General features: G+C 26.0%; 1 protein-coding gene across 1 annotated transcript; it reads right to left on the reverse strand.

Annotated features, from left to right (window-relative positions):
- Nucleotides 1-3,309: 3,309 nt before the first annotated feature.
- Nucleotides 3,310-10,525, reverse strand: LOC145844392 (spermatogenesis-associated protein 4-like). Its single transcript, XM_082951789.1, has 8 exons — nucleotides 10,388-10,525; nucleotides 9,848-10,043; nucleotides 7,710-7,842; nucleotides 6,583-6,701; nucleotides 6,462-6,522; nucleotides 5,156-5,260; nucleotides 3,895-4,057; nucleotides 3,310-3,597 (listed from the first exon to the last, which is right to left on the reverse strand). The coding sequence occupies exons 2-8, from the start codon at nucleotides 10,000-10,002 to the stop codon at nucleotides 3,473-3,475; spliced, it is 861 nt and encodes a 286-aa protein (XP_082807915.1). The 5' UTR covers nucleotides 10,003-10,043; nucleotides 10,388-10,525; the 3' UTR covers nucleotides 3,310-3,472.
- Nucleotides 10,526-18,195: the final 7,670 nt, after the last annotated feature.

An 18,195-nucleotide genomic window follows, 5' to 3' on the forward strand; every position in this document is an offset into this window, starting at 1 on the left:
ATAAGAAATATTTTTAATGTTATATATTTCTGCGTAGTTGTAAAATTTTTAGAAAATTTTTGTTTTTTACTGAATATTTTGTTTAACTAACAAAAAAATTAAGTTCATTTGAACCTTGTTTAGTTTTTATAATAGAAAACTTAATAATAGTTATATTAGTTCGAAATTGCCTTATAAAAACAAATAAGTATGTGAACAATAAAATTGCTACTGCTTTTACCTATAATTGTTTCAAAACAATTTACTGAGTCGTAAATTTTCAAAAATTATTTGTTTAGTATCCATGATCTATTTAACCAGGTATGAAAAAAGTCTAATTTAATGCTTAGAAATTATTTAGGTGAAGTTTGATAGGTATGAATATTCAGTAATTCTCCTCTTGAGTACTCACTTTGAACACAGCCCAAAAGTGCATAGTTAACAGGGGGTGTACCTGTGAAGTCATTATGGAAAACTGTATTTTGAACATTTTTTTAAAGCTCTTAATTCAGTTTTTTTTTTTAACTCATTATATTAATTAAATTCAATTCATTTTAAAACTAGTACTAATTTTATCTAATTATACTCCGACAAGCTTTAGTTTTCAAATTTTTAACATCTAATTTTTTTGTTTAGATTTTCATGCATGAATAAGTTTTTAAAGAACGTTATAGATAAGCAACATTGTTATGTGCAGTTTACTATTTTATTTCACTTGAAGAGGTTGCAATTTTTTTGTCACCGAAACCTGGTTGCATATAAAATATTAATTTGCACATATCTATCTGTTTTTAAGATCTACGTTGTATTTTTTTACTAAAACTTTCTGGGTTCAGTATTTCTTTTATGCTTGCAATTAGTTTTCAGTTACTTGAAAATACTTTTAATTAAATATACAGTTGTAAATAAAGGATCAAAAGTTAAAGCTGGTATACTTTGGGAAATATATCAAAGTAAAAGATTATAAATGTTTTAGTTTGTTTTAAAAATATTTTTAATACAAGATTTTTAAGTCAAGCTCTGTACCTGATATAGAATTACAATAAAAGGTAATGGATAAGACTAACCATTAGGTGAAATTTTTTATAGCTAGACTTAAAATCAAATAAACTAATAGACTTGCGAAACATCTATCTCTTAAATTTAGTAACAAACTTAATTAAATACAACAATAAAATACAGTTACTATTTGCAATTAAGTTACCTCAATATTTTAAACCTCATTGGTAATAGAAAAATGTTGATAATAAAGAAACAATAAAATATCTAACTAGGTTTGGCTGTAGTTTTCAAAAATTTTATATTAACCTGAGTGTGTTACGACACTGTTAACTGTATAAAGATAAATTAAAATATTTTTAATACGGGTATTTTGAAATAACTATGGTTATTCCTATAAGACTAAAACAAAAAGTATCATAAAATAGTAAATAATCATAGTTTTTTTAATTGATCTTATTGCACATACATTTCTGCAACTCTTTGTTTAATTGTCTTTAACCTTTTTTTACGAAAATATTTGGTAGCTCATTTAAAACAATACATAATTAGTAATTTCATTTTGACTTGCTCATGTATATATGAGTGCATAAAACTCTGCAGTTTTGAAACATAACTGACTCCATAATATGTACATATCATAAATACAATTAAATCGTTTTTAAGGTTAGAATTAATAGTATATCTCATACACAATTATATCTACGTGTTATTTTTTTTTTTAATTATATAACTTAGTCATTCAATCATTTATCACAGTTTTTAATAACCAAATAAGACTAATTATTCTTTGAAGTTAAAAATTTACTTTACTCACAAAAAAAATTGTTAATTTACATTAGGTATCCAAAGATTTGCGTAAAACTAAAAAAGAATACTTAATTTGAATAACATTTTCGTAATTAGTTTACTTAGGTAAGACCAACTACATTAATAAAACATTTACAAAGCAACAACACAAAACTTATATTAAAATACCTCTAAGTTTGAACAGAATTTATTTCAACATTATTTGTTATATTTACTAAATAAACAGACTGTTACTGACTCCTTTTCAATAACTTTCATTTATTTATACAATCTTGCTAGGGTGTTGTAGATAGGGTGGAACGCTGGAGCTGTAGCTCCACCTAAAAAATTGAAATAATATAATAAGTTTTTTTTTTTGATTTTAGAGTTTAAGCCTAAAAACATATTGCTTTAGATTAGCCCCTGCTTCAGCTGGACAACCTTAAACTAGGTCAAAGTAACTTTATTTTAAAGTTTAGTATTAAAGTAATTTTAAAAAAAATATATTAGCTTAGCAAATAACAAAGTTATGTTGTCACGAAGTTGTACAAAAAACACAGCCAAATGTGTACATTAAAGTCGTTAATTTCCCTGCAAAATTGGCTTTTCCAAATTTTGATATTTGATGTTCAAAATGTTCCTAAAGTTGAATTCTGGAGCTGCATGAACTTTCAACACCATGTAAATTAAATCATGATCGTTGTTTGAAATTTAATACAACGCCAGAACAATAAGAAAAGTTGAACTCGAGCAGAAGAAACTCAAGGAGGGAATACTCAAGCAGAGGCAACTCGAGCAGGAACAACTCGAGAAGGGAAAACTCGAGCCGGAACAACTCAGGCAAGAGCAACTCGAGCAGGGAAAACTATATTATCTACTATTTAATTAAACAAGTATGATTAACTATATTTTCTGATTTTTTTTTTATTTCTTTATACTACCTTTATGGTTTTAATCTTAAATGTTTCAAACTAGGGGACTTTATTACACAGGGGCACCCCTTAACAAAAAAAAACTACGCGACGCTACTGGTTGTAGATATAAGCTAGTTTCTTTCAAATTTTTTGTTACGCAATGCTGAAACAATGTTTTTGATTTAATTAAAAATGATGAATAGCTTTAAGTAGTTTAAATGGTTTGCTAACTGCTAGTAACAAAGGAAAAGTTTGAATTTTGCGAGTTTGTAAAAATAGATGGGATTAAAATTAACGATGATAATATCAATTTCAACATAAAAACTAAATAAAAGTAATTTGAAGTTCAAGTGTTGTAATTGATATAAAACTAAAAAAAAGTAGTGTAAACCAAATAAAAAACAACTAAAAAGTATCTTATTAGTGCAGACTTATACTTATTTACCAATTTGTTATATCTATTCTAGTCTGAACTAATTAAATATTTTCAACCAAGTAATCAATTTTCAATATTTACTTAAAACTAACTACTAGATTTAAAAATCATATACAACTACACAACGTTAGAATAATTTGAACTTTATTGAGTTTTTAGAAGTAAAATACAATTAAAGAAACTTATCGTTTTTTAGTAAACTACAAAACACCACAGTAAGTAATAAAATATTTAAAATACAATTCTTTTTTTACAGAAACATTAATAATAAAAAGTTTAATCATAAACTAGTAAATTCATAAAAATTTAAATTAGAAAGTTAAGAAGAAGAAATAATAAATGTAATGTAGTAAATTTAGAAAATTTGGTGATGCTTTTTAGCGTGCAGAACGTGGATTTGGTTTATTTTACTTTTCTTTTGTTTGGGCTTCTGCTTCACTTTAACGTGCTTGGCGTCACCGCTTTTGTCGATTGAACCACCTGTAAAAAATATTATAAACGAATATCAAACTGGTTTTTTAACAAAGCCAAGTATAAATACCTTGACAGCTTTCTTTTGAAAACTTATTTGTTATGTCAATCGATAAAGGTTTGCATAAGATTAACTATAGCAATCTTGCAAAGTTCACAGCAAATTTATTTTCATAAAACATCAGTAATTCTAATTAATTAAACATAGATTACAAGGTATACATAGATTACTTATCATCTACAAGATTAATCAATTATATAAAAATCATTTTTAAAGTTTTATAAAAACGCGAAGATGTTTCTCACCTATGGTCACGTACTCGTCATTTTCAGTGGAAAACTGTCCTTTTCTCGCCACCTTCTTTCTCGGTGCCCGCTGACCCAACGTAGGCTTTATTCCGAACCTCTTCGGGTTGTGGGCTCGGTCCTCGTACCTCTGCAAGTAGTGCGCGTGCAGGACTTTGTCCACCTTGCAAAATTATTCTTGAGTACTAAACTTGTTTTTTTTTGTGTCCAGTTTGTCTTTTTTTAGTTAACATTTTTTTTTCAAATCAACCAACATTTGCTTTTACATTTATGTTTCTTAAGTACATTTTTGTTAACTACAATTTCCTATAATGAATTTTTAAACGTGGTAGCAAAGAAACTTGTTCAGCAAAACTAGCACGTTCCTCATAAAAGGCTACCTAACATTGGTCCCTATGATAATGATTCCTGAAAATGGTTAACATCCTGATAATGGTTCCTAGTCAAAGTAGGTGACAGGAAAGTATACTATCAAAATCCACTCGCGTTCAAAATCAACCCGATTTTTTTTTATTTATTTATTTATTTATTTTATATGTTTTTTACATTTTTTAAAATTATTTTTATTTTTTTTTCACTACCACTCTTACCCCTAACCCTTACCCTCGATTGGTAAGCAAGCGGTTCTCGAATTTCACTGGGTGGATTTTGAACGTGTCTCGACAGGAAGACTTAAGGTGACAAAAAAAAAATGATAAAACATCTTAAAAGTAAAACATCTTACGCTTCGATGTTGCTCAAAGATGTAAAAAAATCTGGCAAACCTGTCTTGAAATCAGAAGCCAATCTTTGGATTGACGCAAACGTATCATGAACTAAAAAAAGAAAACTGTTTTAAAATTCGCAATCAGTCATGCCAAGCACGAAGGGTCAGATATAAGGTTGCCACTGTTTTATTTTAAAAAAGTAAGCCTGAGCTAATTGTAAAACATAAAAAAGTAGTAATAACAAAAAACCAAAAATCTTCAATGTTTAGAAGCTTTAATACTTTAGAAAACTATAAAATAAATGAAATAATTATACATCAAAAAGATATAAAAAGACTTTTTGAAAAAAAAAACTTAAAGTCATAAAAAATAATTTGAGGTCTAACAAAAGCAATCCAAACTAGTTTGAGTTTTTCCAAAAGTTTGAAATAAACCTGTCGTTTTTCAATAACATGAAACTTGCCTCAGTTTATCTAATTTTTTAGATTAGCAGTTTAGTTTAACTTTTTTGATTAGCGAGTAGTCATAAGTAATAACAAAGTTCATCAACTAACATCTTTCAAATTGCTTTCGGGATTTTTAGTGTTTATTTCGTGAATGTTGATGTGCTTGCTTATCGAGTAAGCTGCTGTTGCTTTTGCATGGAATGGCAGTTGATCCTGTATGAATTATTCAAAAAATAGAAAATTGGTAAGAAACAACTTTGCCTACGTATAAATATCGTTCACAACATTAAATTATTAAAAAAAACAGTAAATTTTAAGTTGATTTTTACGAAGATTTTTGATTAAAAATTTAAACCTTTATCACGTATAACTTAGTTTAATATAATTAGGTTATTTATTGTTGTTTATTTTGCTGTTTTTTGACAGGCTTAAAATATTATTATGTATACAGTGATAAAAATTCGAATAATTAAAAAATCTCATAATTAACGAGGATATACTAACTAATAAACGGTTAGAAATATTGCTTTTTGAGTTAAAGCAGTTTAAGTGTTCAGTATTTTGAGTTTATGACAAAGTATTATTATTCAATTTATTAAGTTAGTACATTTGTTTAAAACAAAAGTATTATTTCAAATGTAAAGGTAAAAAATGTATAAGTAGTTCAAAAAATTATATAAAACTTAAAACTTTATGTTAATTTATATTCACATGACTGTCCACTTTGTACTTTGATAAGTACATAAATGTTATTGCAAAATAATATTTACTGAAATTTTAAATAAAACTTAATAATAGTTTATAAAATACTGTAATCTAACTAAAATAAAGCTAATATAATGAACAGCATTTCAATAAAAACAAATTTGATACAAAACTTATTTCAAAAAAGATTCTAACAGATGCATACATTTTAAAAAATAGCAGAATGTTTTTTTGAAAATTTATAAGAGTACAAAAATTTTTAGAGAAAAATTTTTAATTAGGTTTATGCAACTTTTTATTTCTGAAAAATTATAAATAGAATTTTAAAAGTTTACCAACAACAAAAAAAGACCATTAACTTCAAATAAACATGAAATTTATTAAAAACTTAAACTTTTGTTGCTGTGAAAAGTTAAAAAATAAAATTATGGTGACATTGGTTAAGCTTTAATAATCTAATATTATAAAAGTCGATAAACTGTTACAATTAATAAATTCAAACTGATATAAGATCATTATCTGTTGTTTACATTAGCTAAATTTTAAAGTTGTACGAAACTTCATAGTTGGTGCACAAAAACATAAACAATTAACCTATTTTAAATTCAGGTTTATATTTATCTAATAAACATGACTTAGTGTTATTTCTTGATAGTTTTTAAAAACGTATGTGATTAAATAACAAATAAAAAAAATAAAAAACAGATACCTGATAATGTTTGTCATTAAATGTTAAATTTTTCCAATTCAGCCCATTCAAAATCTCCAATCTAAAAATTTACTTATTGAACATTTTTGTTACAATTATTTTCTAAAAACATCTAACAAACTTTCTGTTAGTGAGGATAGTGTACAATCTGCAAGCTAATAATTCGGCTGCACCTTCTTTTGAAAATTGTGTTCCATTTACCAGTGATGGTGGAATGTGTATTCTTAACTTCTTAAACATCTGTTTGTACATAAAAAGTATACATTTACTGCACTTATGCTACTCAAAAACAGTGATTTTCAAAAAGTGAACATGTATACCAGAGTTTACCAAACTTTTTTCCAAATGGCCCCCTTAAAAGCAATTAAAAAAGCTATGGCCCCCTTCAACAAGATTACTCAAAAAACTACCTTTAAAAGCACCTAAGACATTTTTTTTGCTCTTCATCAACAACTCCATAATATCTAGTGTAAGTTTCAAATTATGACCTTAAGGCCCCCGTGTGGCTCCTTAACTACACATGCCCCCCTTTTAACCCCTTTGCTTCACATGGCCTGCTGAGTATCAGTCATAACCCCATAGGGGCCGCTTGGCCCACTTTTAGAAACCCTGCTGTATTCGGTAGTATTCACTTAGGTTATTAAAATAAATAATTAAATTAGTTTGTTGAGAACTACAAAAATACTTTTTATAGGTACATATTCTTTGAATAACAGTCTTATTCTATTTTTTAAAACATTATTTGATAATTCTTAAAAAGACTAAATGCATTTTATTTAGTGTAATATAGTTATCACAGTTATCTAGTGTGCACAGTGGGCTTAATGTGCATACTTTTAAAGGTGCTGAGAACCACTTCTAAAAAGGATTTAGCTGAAACATTTTATATGCTGAAGAATTTTTAAAACCTTAGTGAGTAAGTTGAAGCATTCATTCTAATTAACATATTTTGCTTATTATAAACAAGCCTAATATAAACTGGTTATTTAAATCTAAAAATACTTTTATAATCTATAAAAACATTTTAAAGTTTGTACATCAAGCTGTTGCATGAAAGTCAATGATATTTTGTGTAAAAAATTAGTTTGGACCTATCCTATATCTTTTACTAAAAACTCAAAGTCTTTGCTCACTAAATTTATAATAGAAATTAAACAGTAAAATTTATGTGTACATTTACATTTCCTCATGTTACAACAAAAGATGGCATTCAATTTTGTTATTATCAAAACATGAATAACAACTTACTTCATTAAGAACTCTCCAATTGGTTGCAACTTTTTCTGAAGAAGTTGCAACATTATATGAAAAGGCAGGATAGCACATCTTTGGATAATACCAGTACAAAATTTCAGCGACTACAGTTCCTGTTCTAAACTCTCTGTTTAACATGTGTAAATTTAGATAATTTTTTAATGTAAAACTGAACTGTACTTAGTACTTTAAGTTGGTACAACTAGTAGTTAAGAATCATTAAAACCAATTATGCATCTTTAAAGCAAACTTTCTAAAAATTTTGTAAAATATAAATTACGTTGTCTACAAATATAAAGCAGGGATCTCCAACTTGTGACCCTGAAAAATATTTATATCATTATCAGATTTGTCACATTGTTACCCATATAAAATATTTTAGTTGTCATTTACTGACTATTAAATCTATTAATAAAATTTAAAAAATAGTGTTATTGTTGTTTTTGTTTTATAATTTTTGAAAAAGATTCACAATATTAAACCAATATAAAAATTTTAATTCTCTTGCTTTAGCATTTTACTGTATCGTTTAAAACGTTATTATTAAAAAGAGGTTTTTATAGCATACATACGTATTATCTTTAAATAGTGACCAACCTGATATAAATGTTGTATATTCATGGTATAAAGCATTAAGCCTAGTCTATTGAATTTTAATTTTTAAATAGCACATAGTTTTTTTGTTGATGTTGAATTGAAAAGTTTTACCTTAGCAAACAAAAACTAAACAAAAGTAAATAAACATCCTGCTAGTTTTTATTCTATTAGTAGTTTTTTTCTTGCTAGTCAAAATTTGTGACATTTAGGTTTATTAAACAAGTTTCTAACAACAAATTTTTTCTTTAACTCAAATTTATTTTTTACACAGTCAAATTTATCATTTGAAAACTCAATTTTTAAAATTTATAAATAAATTTGTCTATTAAAGATCTTATTCATTAAAAATATAAAAATAGACTCATTTTTTTATCAAAAACTTTTATACAACTCCAAAGTTTTACTGTGTTTATAAAATATTTGAAAAGGTAATTTTTTAAAGTCGAACATTGTTTATTATATGGTAAACAGTGGGGTGTAAATCTAAATAAAATTTTCATTATTATAAAAAAGATTTAATTAAAGTAATCGACATCTAATGATTATACTTCTTTTAAGTATATTTAAAATTTTATAAACTTCTAAACATTAATTAAGGGCATAGGGGATGGGGGGGATCCTATTTTTTAAGCTAGTATTAGATCTTGTTTTAAAGCTAAGAGTATATACTTTAAAACACTTTTTATAGAAAAAAAACTCAATTAACTTTCGCAATATAACTAGCTTTGTGAAAAAATAAAATATAATGTATTGAATGAAAAGTTTTTAAGACCAATATTCTCCAAGTTTTGAAAAAATAATTATAAGTCTACCTCCTACTTTAATTTTCAGGCAGTTTACCTCCAAACTTTTAGGAAATGTTTTTATCTGTATTACAAACAACTTATAGAATGCAGATTTAAAAATAAACAAATAAAATTTTTTACAAAAAAAATCAATTATTTTGTATATTTTTTATAAAAAAAATTTTTGAAAGAAATTTGAAAATCTGTTTCTCACAAGCTATTCAAAATTTCTTAAACATTACTTTGAGAAAGTTTTAAAACAATTGCTCAAAAAATTAGGAGGGAAAAATTTTTATTGAAACAGTCTGTTTTTGCCTTTTTAGTGTACGCCTCCCATTAAAAAACTTTTAAAATTTATAACTTTGATTGCTTATTTCTTAAAAGCAACAAAAGTGATAAAAAGTAACTAGTAGTTACTTTACTTGATTACTTTACCTCTACATGTTAAAAAAGTAAGTTTTCCATTCTTTAAACATTAAACTTTTTTTCTAATATAGCTCAGAACAATTTAAGTGTAAGACCTTTCTAGCTCAATGACCAAAAATTATTTTTCAACACCAGATCAATGATCATATCTAATTGTTCACATTTTAATTTTTTAACTAACTTTAAGTTTATATATGCATATACTATTTTTAACAATAAATTTTTATTACTTAGAAAGTGCTAATTTTATACTTAAGAATATTTTTTAAATTAAACTAAGCTAAATTTAAAAATATTATACAAAACATAAACTATATAGCATACCTTTTGATATTTCTTAGGGAGGTTTGTAAGTCCAGACTCAGTAACCATTTTAAAACTTCTCTTGGTAAGTTAAAGTATTTTGGAATTGCTACATTATGTGACATTTTGTGAGGCAAACTTTTAAGAACTGTCTGACAGGTTAGGCTATATGTCATGAACTCTTTGAACAAAAGTTAATTTTTTTTTAAGTGGCAGTCTGTGAAAAAATTAAAGCTTTAGCTTATTAATCAAGCTATATTTTAATTTATTTATTTAGCACCTAAGAAAAAAAGTTGTGAAAAAAAAATAATAAATAGAAAAAAAAATATTTTATCAAACATAAGTAGAAAGAAAATCAAAACGCTTTTAAAATGGTAAAAAAACATGAGTACCCAAGCTTTTGCATCAACAAACGTTTGCTGGGCAATAGCTAGTGTGTTACATCATGTGTGATTCACCTGTCCTATTAATATTAACTTTTAATTAAGAAAAAAAAACTTCACACAAAAAAAACCTTTGGTGACAATTTTACAAAGCTAAAATCTTAACAATAAAACTAACAAAAGTTGGAAAAATCATAAAGCTCAAATCCCAAAGTAAGTGCTTAACAGAGCTATAAAAAAATTCACACCAACAACCCAACCACGTGATCACTGCTAATAAAGTGAACTCACAACCAGTTGTTTTAAGAGCACATTAAATTAATACTGAAATAAATACATTAATCTTTAGTAACTATCTTTAAAATCATTAAACAACTTTTTTACTGTAATATTATTCAGAAAGAAAATTAAGGGTATAGGGGTAATCACTTTTTTTACAATTTTATCTTAACTTGTTGAGTTTTAACTAAGCTACAAGTTGCTGTTTACAGATTTTTGAAACTCAAAATACTTTTTGAGATATAGCTAGTCAAAGTTGGAGATTACAATTACGCCTTATAGGAAGTAAAAACTAAAAAAGCAAAAAAAAAACTGTTTCAATAAAAATCTACCTCTTTCAACGTTTTTAAAGATAATTACCTCAAACTTTCAGGAAGTGTTTGTTGTAATACTTAAAAAAATTTGTTGTAACAAAACAAAAAAAAGTAAATAAAGAATTTATTATTTTGTTTTTTATCTTAAAACTTTTATATCTTTTTTAAACTTTGTTACCGCAGAATTTTCTAAATGTTGCAAGGAACATTTCCTGAAAGTTTGAGGTAGTTATCTCAAAAAACGTAGAAGGAGATATACTCTTACTGATTTGTAGTTATTATCCGTTTTAGTTTGCACCTCCAATAATGAACTTATTGTACTCTTCAACTTTGAAAAACTATATCTCAAAAATTATCTTTAATTTTAAAATCTGTAAAAAGCAACTTCAACTAAGTAAGATCAAACTGTGAAAAGGTGATTTATCACCCCCCTGCCCTTAAAGTTAAAAATTACTAAATAAAGTTGAAGCTTCTAAAATTTATATAGGTAAATTTAAAAATATAGTTTAAAGCAAGATAGAAAAAAAAGAACTTTAAATAAGTGAACCAAAAGTTTAGAATATACAAAATTAGCAAATAAAAAATAATAAACTCAAAATCAGCAATATACAATCAAGTAAAACAAAAAAAAGCTAATTACATATTAATATAAACATACAAAAATATAACCATACATACAATAATAAGATAAACACATGGCAAAAAGCAGCTAAAAAATTAAGCAACATCTGCATGTTACACAAATTACACATTCAAAGCATTCTAAATTTGTTCAGTATACGGGCTCAACAAGAACTTTTAATACTGTATTTAAACTCATTTTTTAAAATTTTCTCTAACACTAGACCATAATTTAGGACCTGAATGTCTGAAGGAGTTTAAGCCAAGCCCCATTCAAGTTTTTTTTTTTGAATGTCTGGTTTTGTGTGTATGAACCATACTTATTGAAGTAAAGCCACTATGTTCAATCTCAAACCCTCTGAAAGTATTCAGCATCAACTTACAAACTTGCAAATTAAACACCTCATTTAGTTTTAGAATACCAATTTTCACATACCAAAAATTTGTTGGAATTAGTGCAGACACACAATAAACACATATTGAAACTTTTTTTTGCACACTAATGATTGGCTCCAAATGAAAACTAACAGCACCACCCAAAGCAGATATACAATACTGAATATGCAAATAGAATTAGAATGTAATATACCATTTTCAAAGTAGTCGTACCCAAATAATATCTCAGTCTTTACATCATGTGACAATTTCTCAAAATTTTTGATTTAAGATACTTTAAATGTGCCTCCCAATTTAGCTTGTCATCTTTAATACCGCACTTAGATACAGGATTGCCAAAGGTTTTTTGAAAATTCTTTCTAGGCTTTCTGAAATTTTTCCAGATTTTTTAAAAAACAAGTTTTCTGTTTCATTTTTAGTAAAAAAAAAATTCTAGATTTAAGTAGTATAACAACATAAAAAACCATAAAATAAAGCTACTTTAAATGTGTTTTTGATAAAAAGATGGAAAAAAAATCTATCTATTCAACAGATTTTACTTATCTTATCAATATTTAATTACTTTGCATGTAAAAATAGTTTAAAAATCCAGGTTTTTTAAATTTCTCATATTCTAAGTTTTTCTGCCTGAATTGTAAAATTCAAGGTTTTTACTAGGATTTCAGGTCTTTTGGCAACCCTTTTGTAGCTAAAAATATGTTGTTTTTGTTCACAGTAAACAAAAGAGGACCCAAACAAGAACCTTTAGTTATTGTGACATTCACAAGGTTGCCACTGGTTTCGAGAAGTTTCTTCAAAGTTTTTGAGAGTACAAGTTTTTGGGTCTATTTTTAGTTTAATGTTAAGTTCAAGGTAAAAAACAATGTATATAATAAGATTGAAAAGAAACTGTAAAACTACTTTAAATGTGTTTTTTTTTAATTTTGTAAATGATATATTGTTTTATCAATATGATAAATTTTTATGTCAAATCAAAATTTTATTGCGTAACATGTAAAATTTGTTCAAAATTTCAGGTTTTTTTGTTCAAAATTTGTCAAGTTTCAGGTTTTTTTTGTAAAATTCCAGGTTTTTCCAGGTTTAGTGGCCACCCTGCATTCAAAATTTCATGCTCAGAAACAACAATATTAATAGCAGTAGACTGGTGTTACCTTTAAAAAAACGATTATAAAATTTAACAATGAGCATTATATAATAAAATAATAAAGTTTTGATACTAAAATTTTATGATTAACCACCTAATTTGTAAATGAATATCAAAAGTTAAAAAAAACTATCAGATTTTACATTCAGTTAAGTCTAGGTTATACACAGGTATAAGGGCACACATTATACAATTACAAAACAAATCATTTAGAGCATTTTTTGTAATTTTTTTATTTTGGGTACAACATAGTTAATACAGTTTATTGAACAACAAAAAAAGGGATCAAAATATTTGGTCCTAAGACCTGGTGCTCTGTGAACCTTTTGGTTATACACCTCTTGAATACCTTTTAATGTCTTGTCTAGGACAACATTAGCTTACATCTATCCAAAGTTCAATACTTTTGTATTTTGTACAACTCTATCACGAAATAGATTAGGAAATAGTGGCTTGATAGTTCAAAAGTTCTAATGACAGATTTGAAATATGTAACATTTTAAGAACAAAAACAACATACAAAAATAATTGACAAATTATATTCATCAGCTATCACATGTTACCTTTTTTTTATTAATTAGCTTTAGTTCCCCTGTTTTGAAAGTTAACCTAGCAACAGTAACATTGATTATTTTTGAAATTCGGCGCAGGGAATATTATGTTATGACTTCTATAAAATATTGTTTATCGAATTCTTTTAGTAAGGTATTTAAATTTCACTCAGATATACTATATACTTTTTAATTTATAATTTTCAAAAATGTGTAGAATTAGGTTTTTAAAATTAAATTCTAAAATTCTCATAAATATTTACAAGTACATAAACAAAACAACTTATATCCCACCGTTTAACATATAAATATTTTTTTGTAATTTACAAAATTAAAGTTAAATAAAAAGTACAAGTATGATTGATAAAAGATACAGATTATCTAGCACAACAAAATTTTTGTGCAAGCATAGGAAATACTAAATAAACGATGAAATATTCTAAATTACTAAAACAAAGGCTAAAAAATTTAAATGATGTATAATAATGATATTTTAAGCCTAATTAAATAACTTTTAAAGTTTTTTTTCAAGATTTACGTACTATTTATTTTATTCATGTACAAAAATTTTATAAAATGCTTTTTTTGTATTTTAAACCAGAGTTGTCAAAGTGTCGCTTATTCAAACATTTAGTACTTCAAACATTTAAACCAAAATTGTCTTTTCAGACATACGACTATCTTTAATTAAACCTATTTTTGATGCAAAACTGCTTAATATATAATGACTATTTCATTTATCATACATTTAGACTACATAAGTAAGCAGTTTTGACTAAATATTTAAAACATACTATGTATTACAACGCAAACAATAAGATATTATTATAATTTTAACAAATAAGCATGCAGCAACTATATCAAAAGTTTAAACCAAATATGTAAAATAGTTCAAAAACAATTCTTGTTTGTAAACGTATTTAAACGATAAGTTATAAGTGTAAGATAATAAGCTTAAAATTCTTGTATTACTGTTTTCTTAAACTATTAAGTCTTCTTGTTTTTCAAATGGATTTTATTTAAATAGTTTATAAATTCTAATAGTTACGTTTTCTTTTTGTTATATTTTTGCAATCTTTTGCGCTAGTTATCCTGGACAAGACATCAAACTGTATCCATGATGTATGACTTGATGACTAAAAGGTCTTTTCATACACCAGGCCCTGGACTAAACTTTTAAAAGCTTAAAAATATGAAATGAGCATTAAACTTGCTTTAAAAAGTAAACAACGTACATATTAATGAGTTCATATACATTACCATAGTAGGCTTGCTTAAAAATTACTTTGATTCACAAAAAAAAACTAATTAAAACTTATAAACTAAACAAACGCTTTTTTACTGTAAATTTAAATATACGAACTTATAAACAGTTTTTTGTCCGTTTTTAGTTTTTTTGTTCTTTAAAATTAACTTTTACTTTAAACTTTTATACTTTTTATGTTTTCAGCATATTTTTTTCAATTAAGAAAAACTAGTTTTTAAATAACTGTCAATTGAACTTTTGTATTGTAAGGAAATTGTCCCTACCTGTCCATTTGATAAGCACATATTCTTTCGAGTATTTACTATCATATTAAAGTTGAGATTTTTCAGTCTTGTAAAGTGTGTTGCAAAAGTACTAAACTAAGATATAGAAAGTTTCCGCGCAATTCGAAATTTTCCCCGAGAGAAAAGCAAATTCTCTCGAATCAATTCTGTAAAATAACACGGGTTTTGCCAACTGCAACGCGCTTCCCACAATCTTACGGGCTTAGTAGCCAGTATTGAGTTATCTGTTTTATCGCTCAAGTTCGTTATTTAAAGTTTAGCTCTTGCTCAATTTAGCAGCAACTTCTAAATTCGGTACTTTTTATCTCAATTTCTTTGTTCAAGCCTATATAGTAAATGTTCAATTACTTCAAGTTGTTATCAAAGTAAGTGTTTTTCTTGTATTTTACTTAGTCGCTTAAATAATAGTAATTACTTATTGTGCACGCTTTTATCGTTTTTGAAAGTTACTATTACATATTTTTATATTTTTCCGCTGTTTTAAAACGTAGTAACAAATCGTAATGTGTGTGTTATACTTGTTTAAACTTTGTTGTAATATAACTATAAAACATAAATTAGTATTTGTAGTTTTAAATAGTAAGAAATATTTTGTTGTTTGAAAGTTCTTGTATTATATACTTGTTTTGGTTAAAATTAGCTTTTTAACTAGATCGAAGACTAAAGTTATTAGCTTTCGAGTTTTCTAATACTATTATAATTATTTAATACCTACTCTTAGGGTGTTTTAACTTCAATACATTTTGCCAAGAAGACCTCATAATATTTTATTATAAGCTGATACATAAGTTTTGAAATAGTAGCATTTATTGAATTACTTAGTTTTTAGTAGCGCATTAATAATATTACAACATTTGACTTTTCCCTCTTCGCTCCACTAACATGTTCTTTTCCCTCGTAACCATAATAGACCTTTTAGTTATAACGACAGTAGACCTGCACCTCATAATAGTACGAGGTCAGACGGCTACAACGCCAGTAGGTCAGTTAGTTACAATGCAAGTGGGTCAGATTGTTATAGCCGTAGGTCACATTGGTATAACACTATTACATGTGGTTATAGTCGCCTTAATAACATTAACTCAGATCGTTATGATATTAGGTCAAATGTTTATAATGACATTAGTTCGCTCAGTCATAAAGGCCCTAGGTCAGATCTTTATACCACTATTAGGTCAGATGGTTATAGTGGCGTCCTCGAGTTTTCATAAAATATTACAAAATCCTAATTCAGGTAACATAAAAAGTCTTTACCATACAGATTAAAAAAAAAGGTCAAACCTATAAACACCATCCGTTTCGGCAAATACAGTTACGAGCAATTATAAATACCATAATAATTCATTCATTATTTTTTCATACGCAGACGCTACTCATATCGAAGCAGTTTTAGTACAGAAAGGCGGAAATGAAGTAAAACGTCTTTTAGCCTTTTCTTACAAAATTTACCATTCAAAAAAAGGTTAAATACAAATTTAAGGAAAAATTAAAAGCTTTTTATTTAAATTTTACACTATGTCGAAACAAATTCGTAATGCGTCGCGGGCTTATTGTTAAAACGACAATCAATTTGTAAGTACAGATATTAGAATTTCTTTTGACAGTCAACTTACCATTAAACATCGCTACATTGAGGCAATTAGAAATTATATCTCGACTGGTACTTGTATAATTGAAAATTAAGACAATGTAGCGGATATTATTACAAGCCACCAAAAAAATTTCGTCGTGAACCAACTGATAGCAATATATAAGCGACTAAAAATACAGTATCTATGTTTACAACATTATTTTATAACTAACAAAAAAAAAGTCTTAATTTTTTAATGTGTGATAATATGTAAAAGAAATATCTTACTAATAAGTTTTTAAGCTTTTTCTATACTGTAGACAAGCACATAATGTTGGTTTACAATTTTTTTAAAACTATTTCATAAGTATTGTTTAAAGGCATTATAACTGTTAAATATATTCAAAGAAGGACTATATAGAGTTTATTGAACGATAAAAATAGCGCTCAAAAAGTCTAGTCTAGGGACCTGGTGCACGAAAAAAATAATTTCGATTATAAAAACGTTACAGTTATACTATATAAAAGATGTAGTAAAATTTTAAAAGTTACTAAAATACCATACAATATTTAAACTAATAAATTCTTCTTTGCAGTTAAAGTACACAATTATTCTTCGGAAAAAGTGAAAAAATTTTACTCATTATATTTTTTCCGGGTACACGACTATTCAAATTCGGACAACTCAAATTCCGACAATTCAAATTCTTAAAAAAAAAATTGAAAGGGCAACTGCTAAAAAAGTAATGTATATTTGTCAAATGTAAAATATACGTATGTAGGTCTCATTAATATCTGCAAGCCATTTTTTTTTTTTTGCAAAACATTAAATATTTTTCGAGATATAGCTTAATTTAAGTATAAAACATAGTTGATTTTAGTAATTATAAAATATCTTGAAAAATATTTAAGATTTTGCAAAAAAGAAAAAAGTGGCTTGTAGATATCAATAAGATCTACATATGTATTTTTTTTTTTTTAAATTTATCATAATTATTGAGATATAGTCTTTCAAATATTTTTTTAAGAATTTGAATTGTCGGAATTTGAGTTGTCCGAATTTGAATTGTCATGTAACCATTTTTTCCTAGGTCTATGAAATTTATAAAAAAAATAGCTCATATTTTGTTTAAACTTCTTAGTTTATTTTAAATTTATAAATATTACAAGTATAAGTTTAATCATTTGTTAAGAAAAGATTGTAGCTAAACAAGTTCACTGGAACACATAATGATAACAAATTATAGAGTAATTAGAAAAAAGGATACTGTAAAATTTGTTATTATTCAGAAGTTGTAGTAGTTTTTGTTTGTAGATATGCCCAAAATAAAAAACATCTTTAGAATATAACTTTTGAGCAACAATATTTCAAAAAATTGATTGTTGGTAAAAAGAAATCTTATACGTTGTACAAAAAACACAGGGTTTAAATAAATTATTAGATATATGTAATAAAGTTGGTTCTTAAAATATATATTTAGCTATAACTATAAAGTATAAAGTGTTTCACTCTTAAAATACAGGATTTAGTTTTGAGAAGATTGCTTCTATCTTACAAGT

This window comes from Thalia democratica, chromosome 9 (assembly GCF_965202585.1).
Source record: "Thalia democratica chromosome 9, ktThaDemo2.hap1.1, whole genome shotgun sequence".
In the NCBI taxonomy this organism is placed as follows: Eukaryota; Metazoa; Chordata; class Thaliacea; order Salpida; family Salpidae; genus Thalia; species Thalia democratica.

Excerpts from the sequence above, each read along its gene's own strand:
- LOC145844392 (XM_082951789.1), bottom strand. The coding sequence starts at position 10,002 with ATGACATATAGCCTAACCTGTCAGACAGTTCTTAAAAGTTTGCCTCAC. Across the intron at positions 4,058-5,155 it reads CCGAAAGCAATTTGAAAGAT|GTGGACAAAGTCCTGCACGC; the intron begins GTTAGTTGATGA and ends TAATTTTGCAAG. Across the intron at positions 3,598-3,894 it reads TGACGAGTACGTGACCATAG|GTGGTTCAATCGACAAAAGC; the intron begins GTGAGAAACATC and ends TATTTTTTACAG.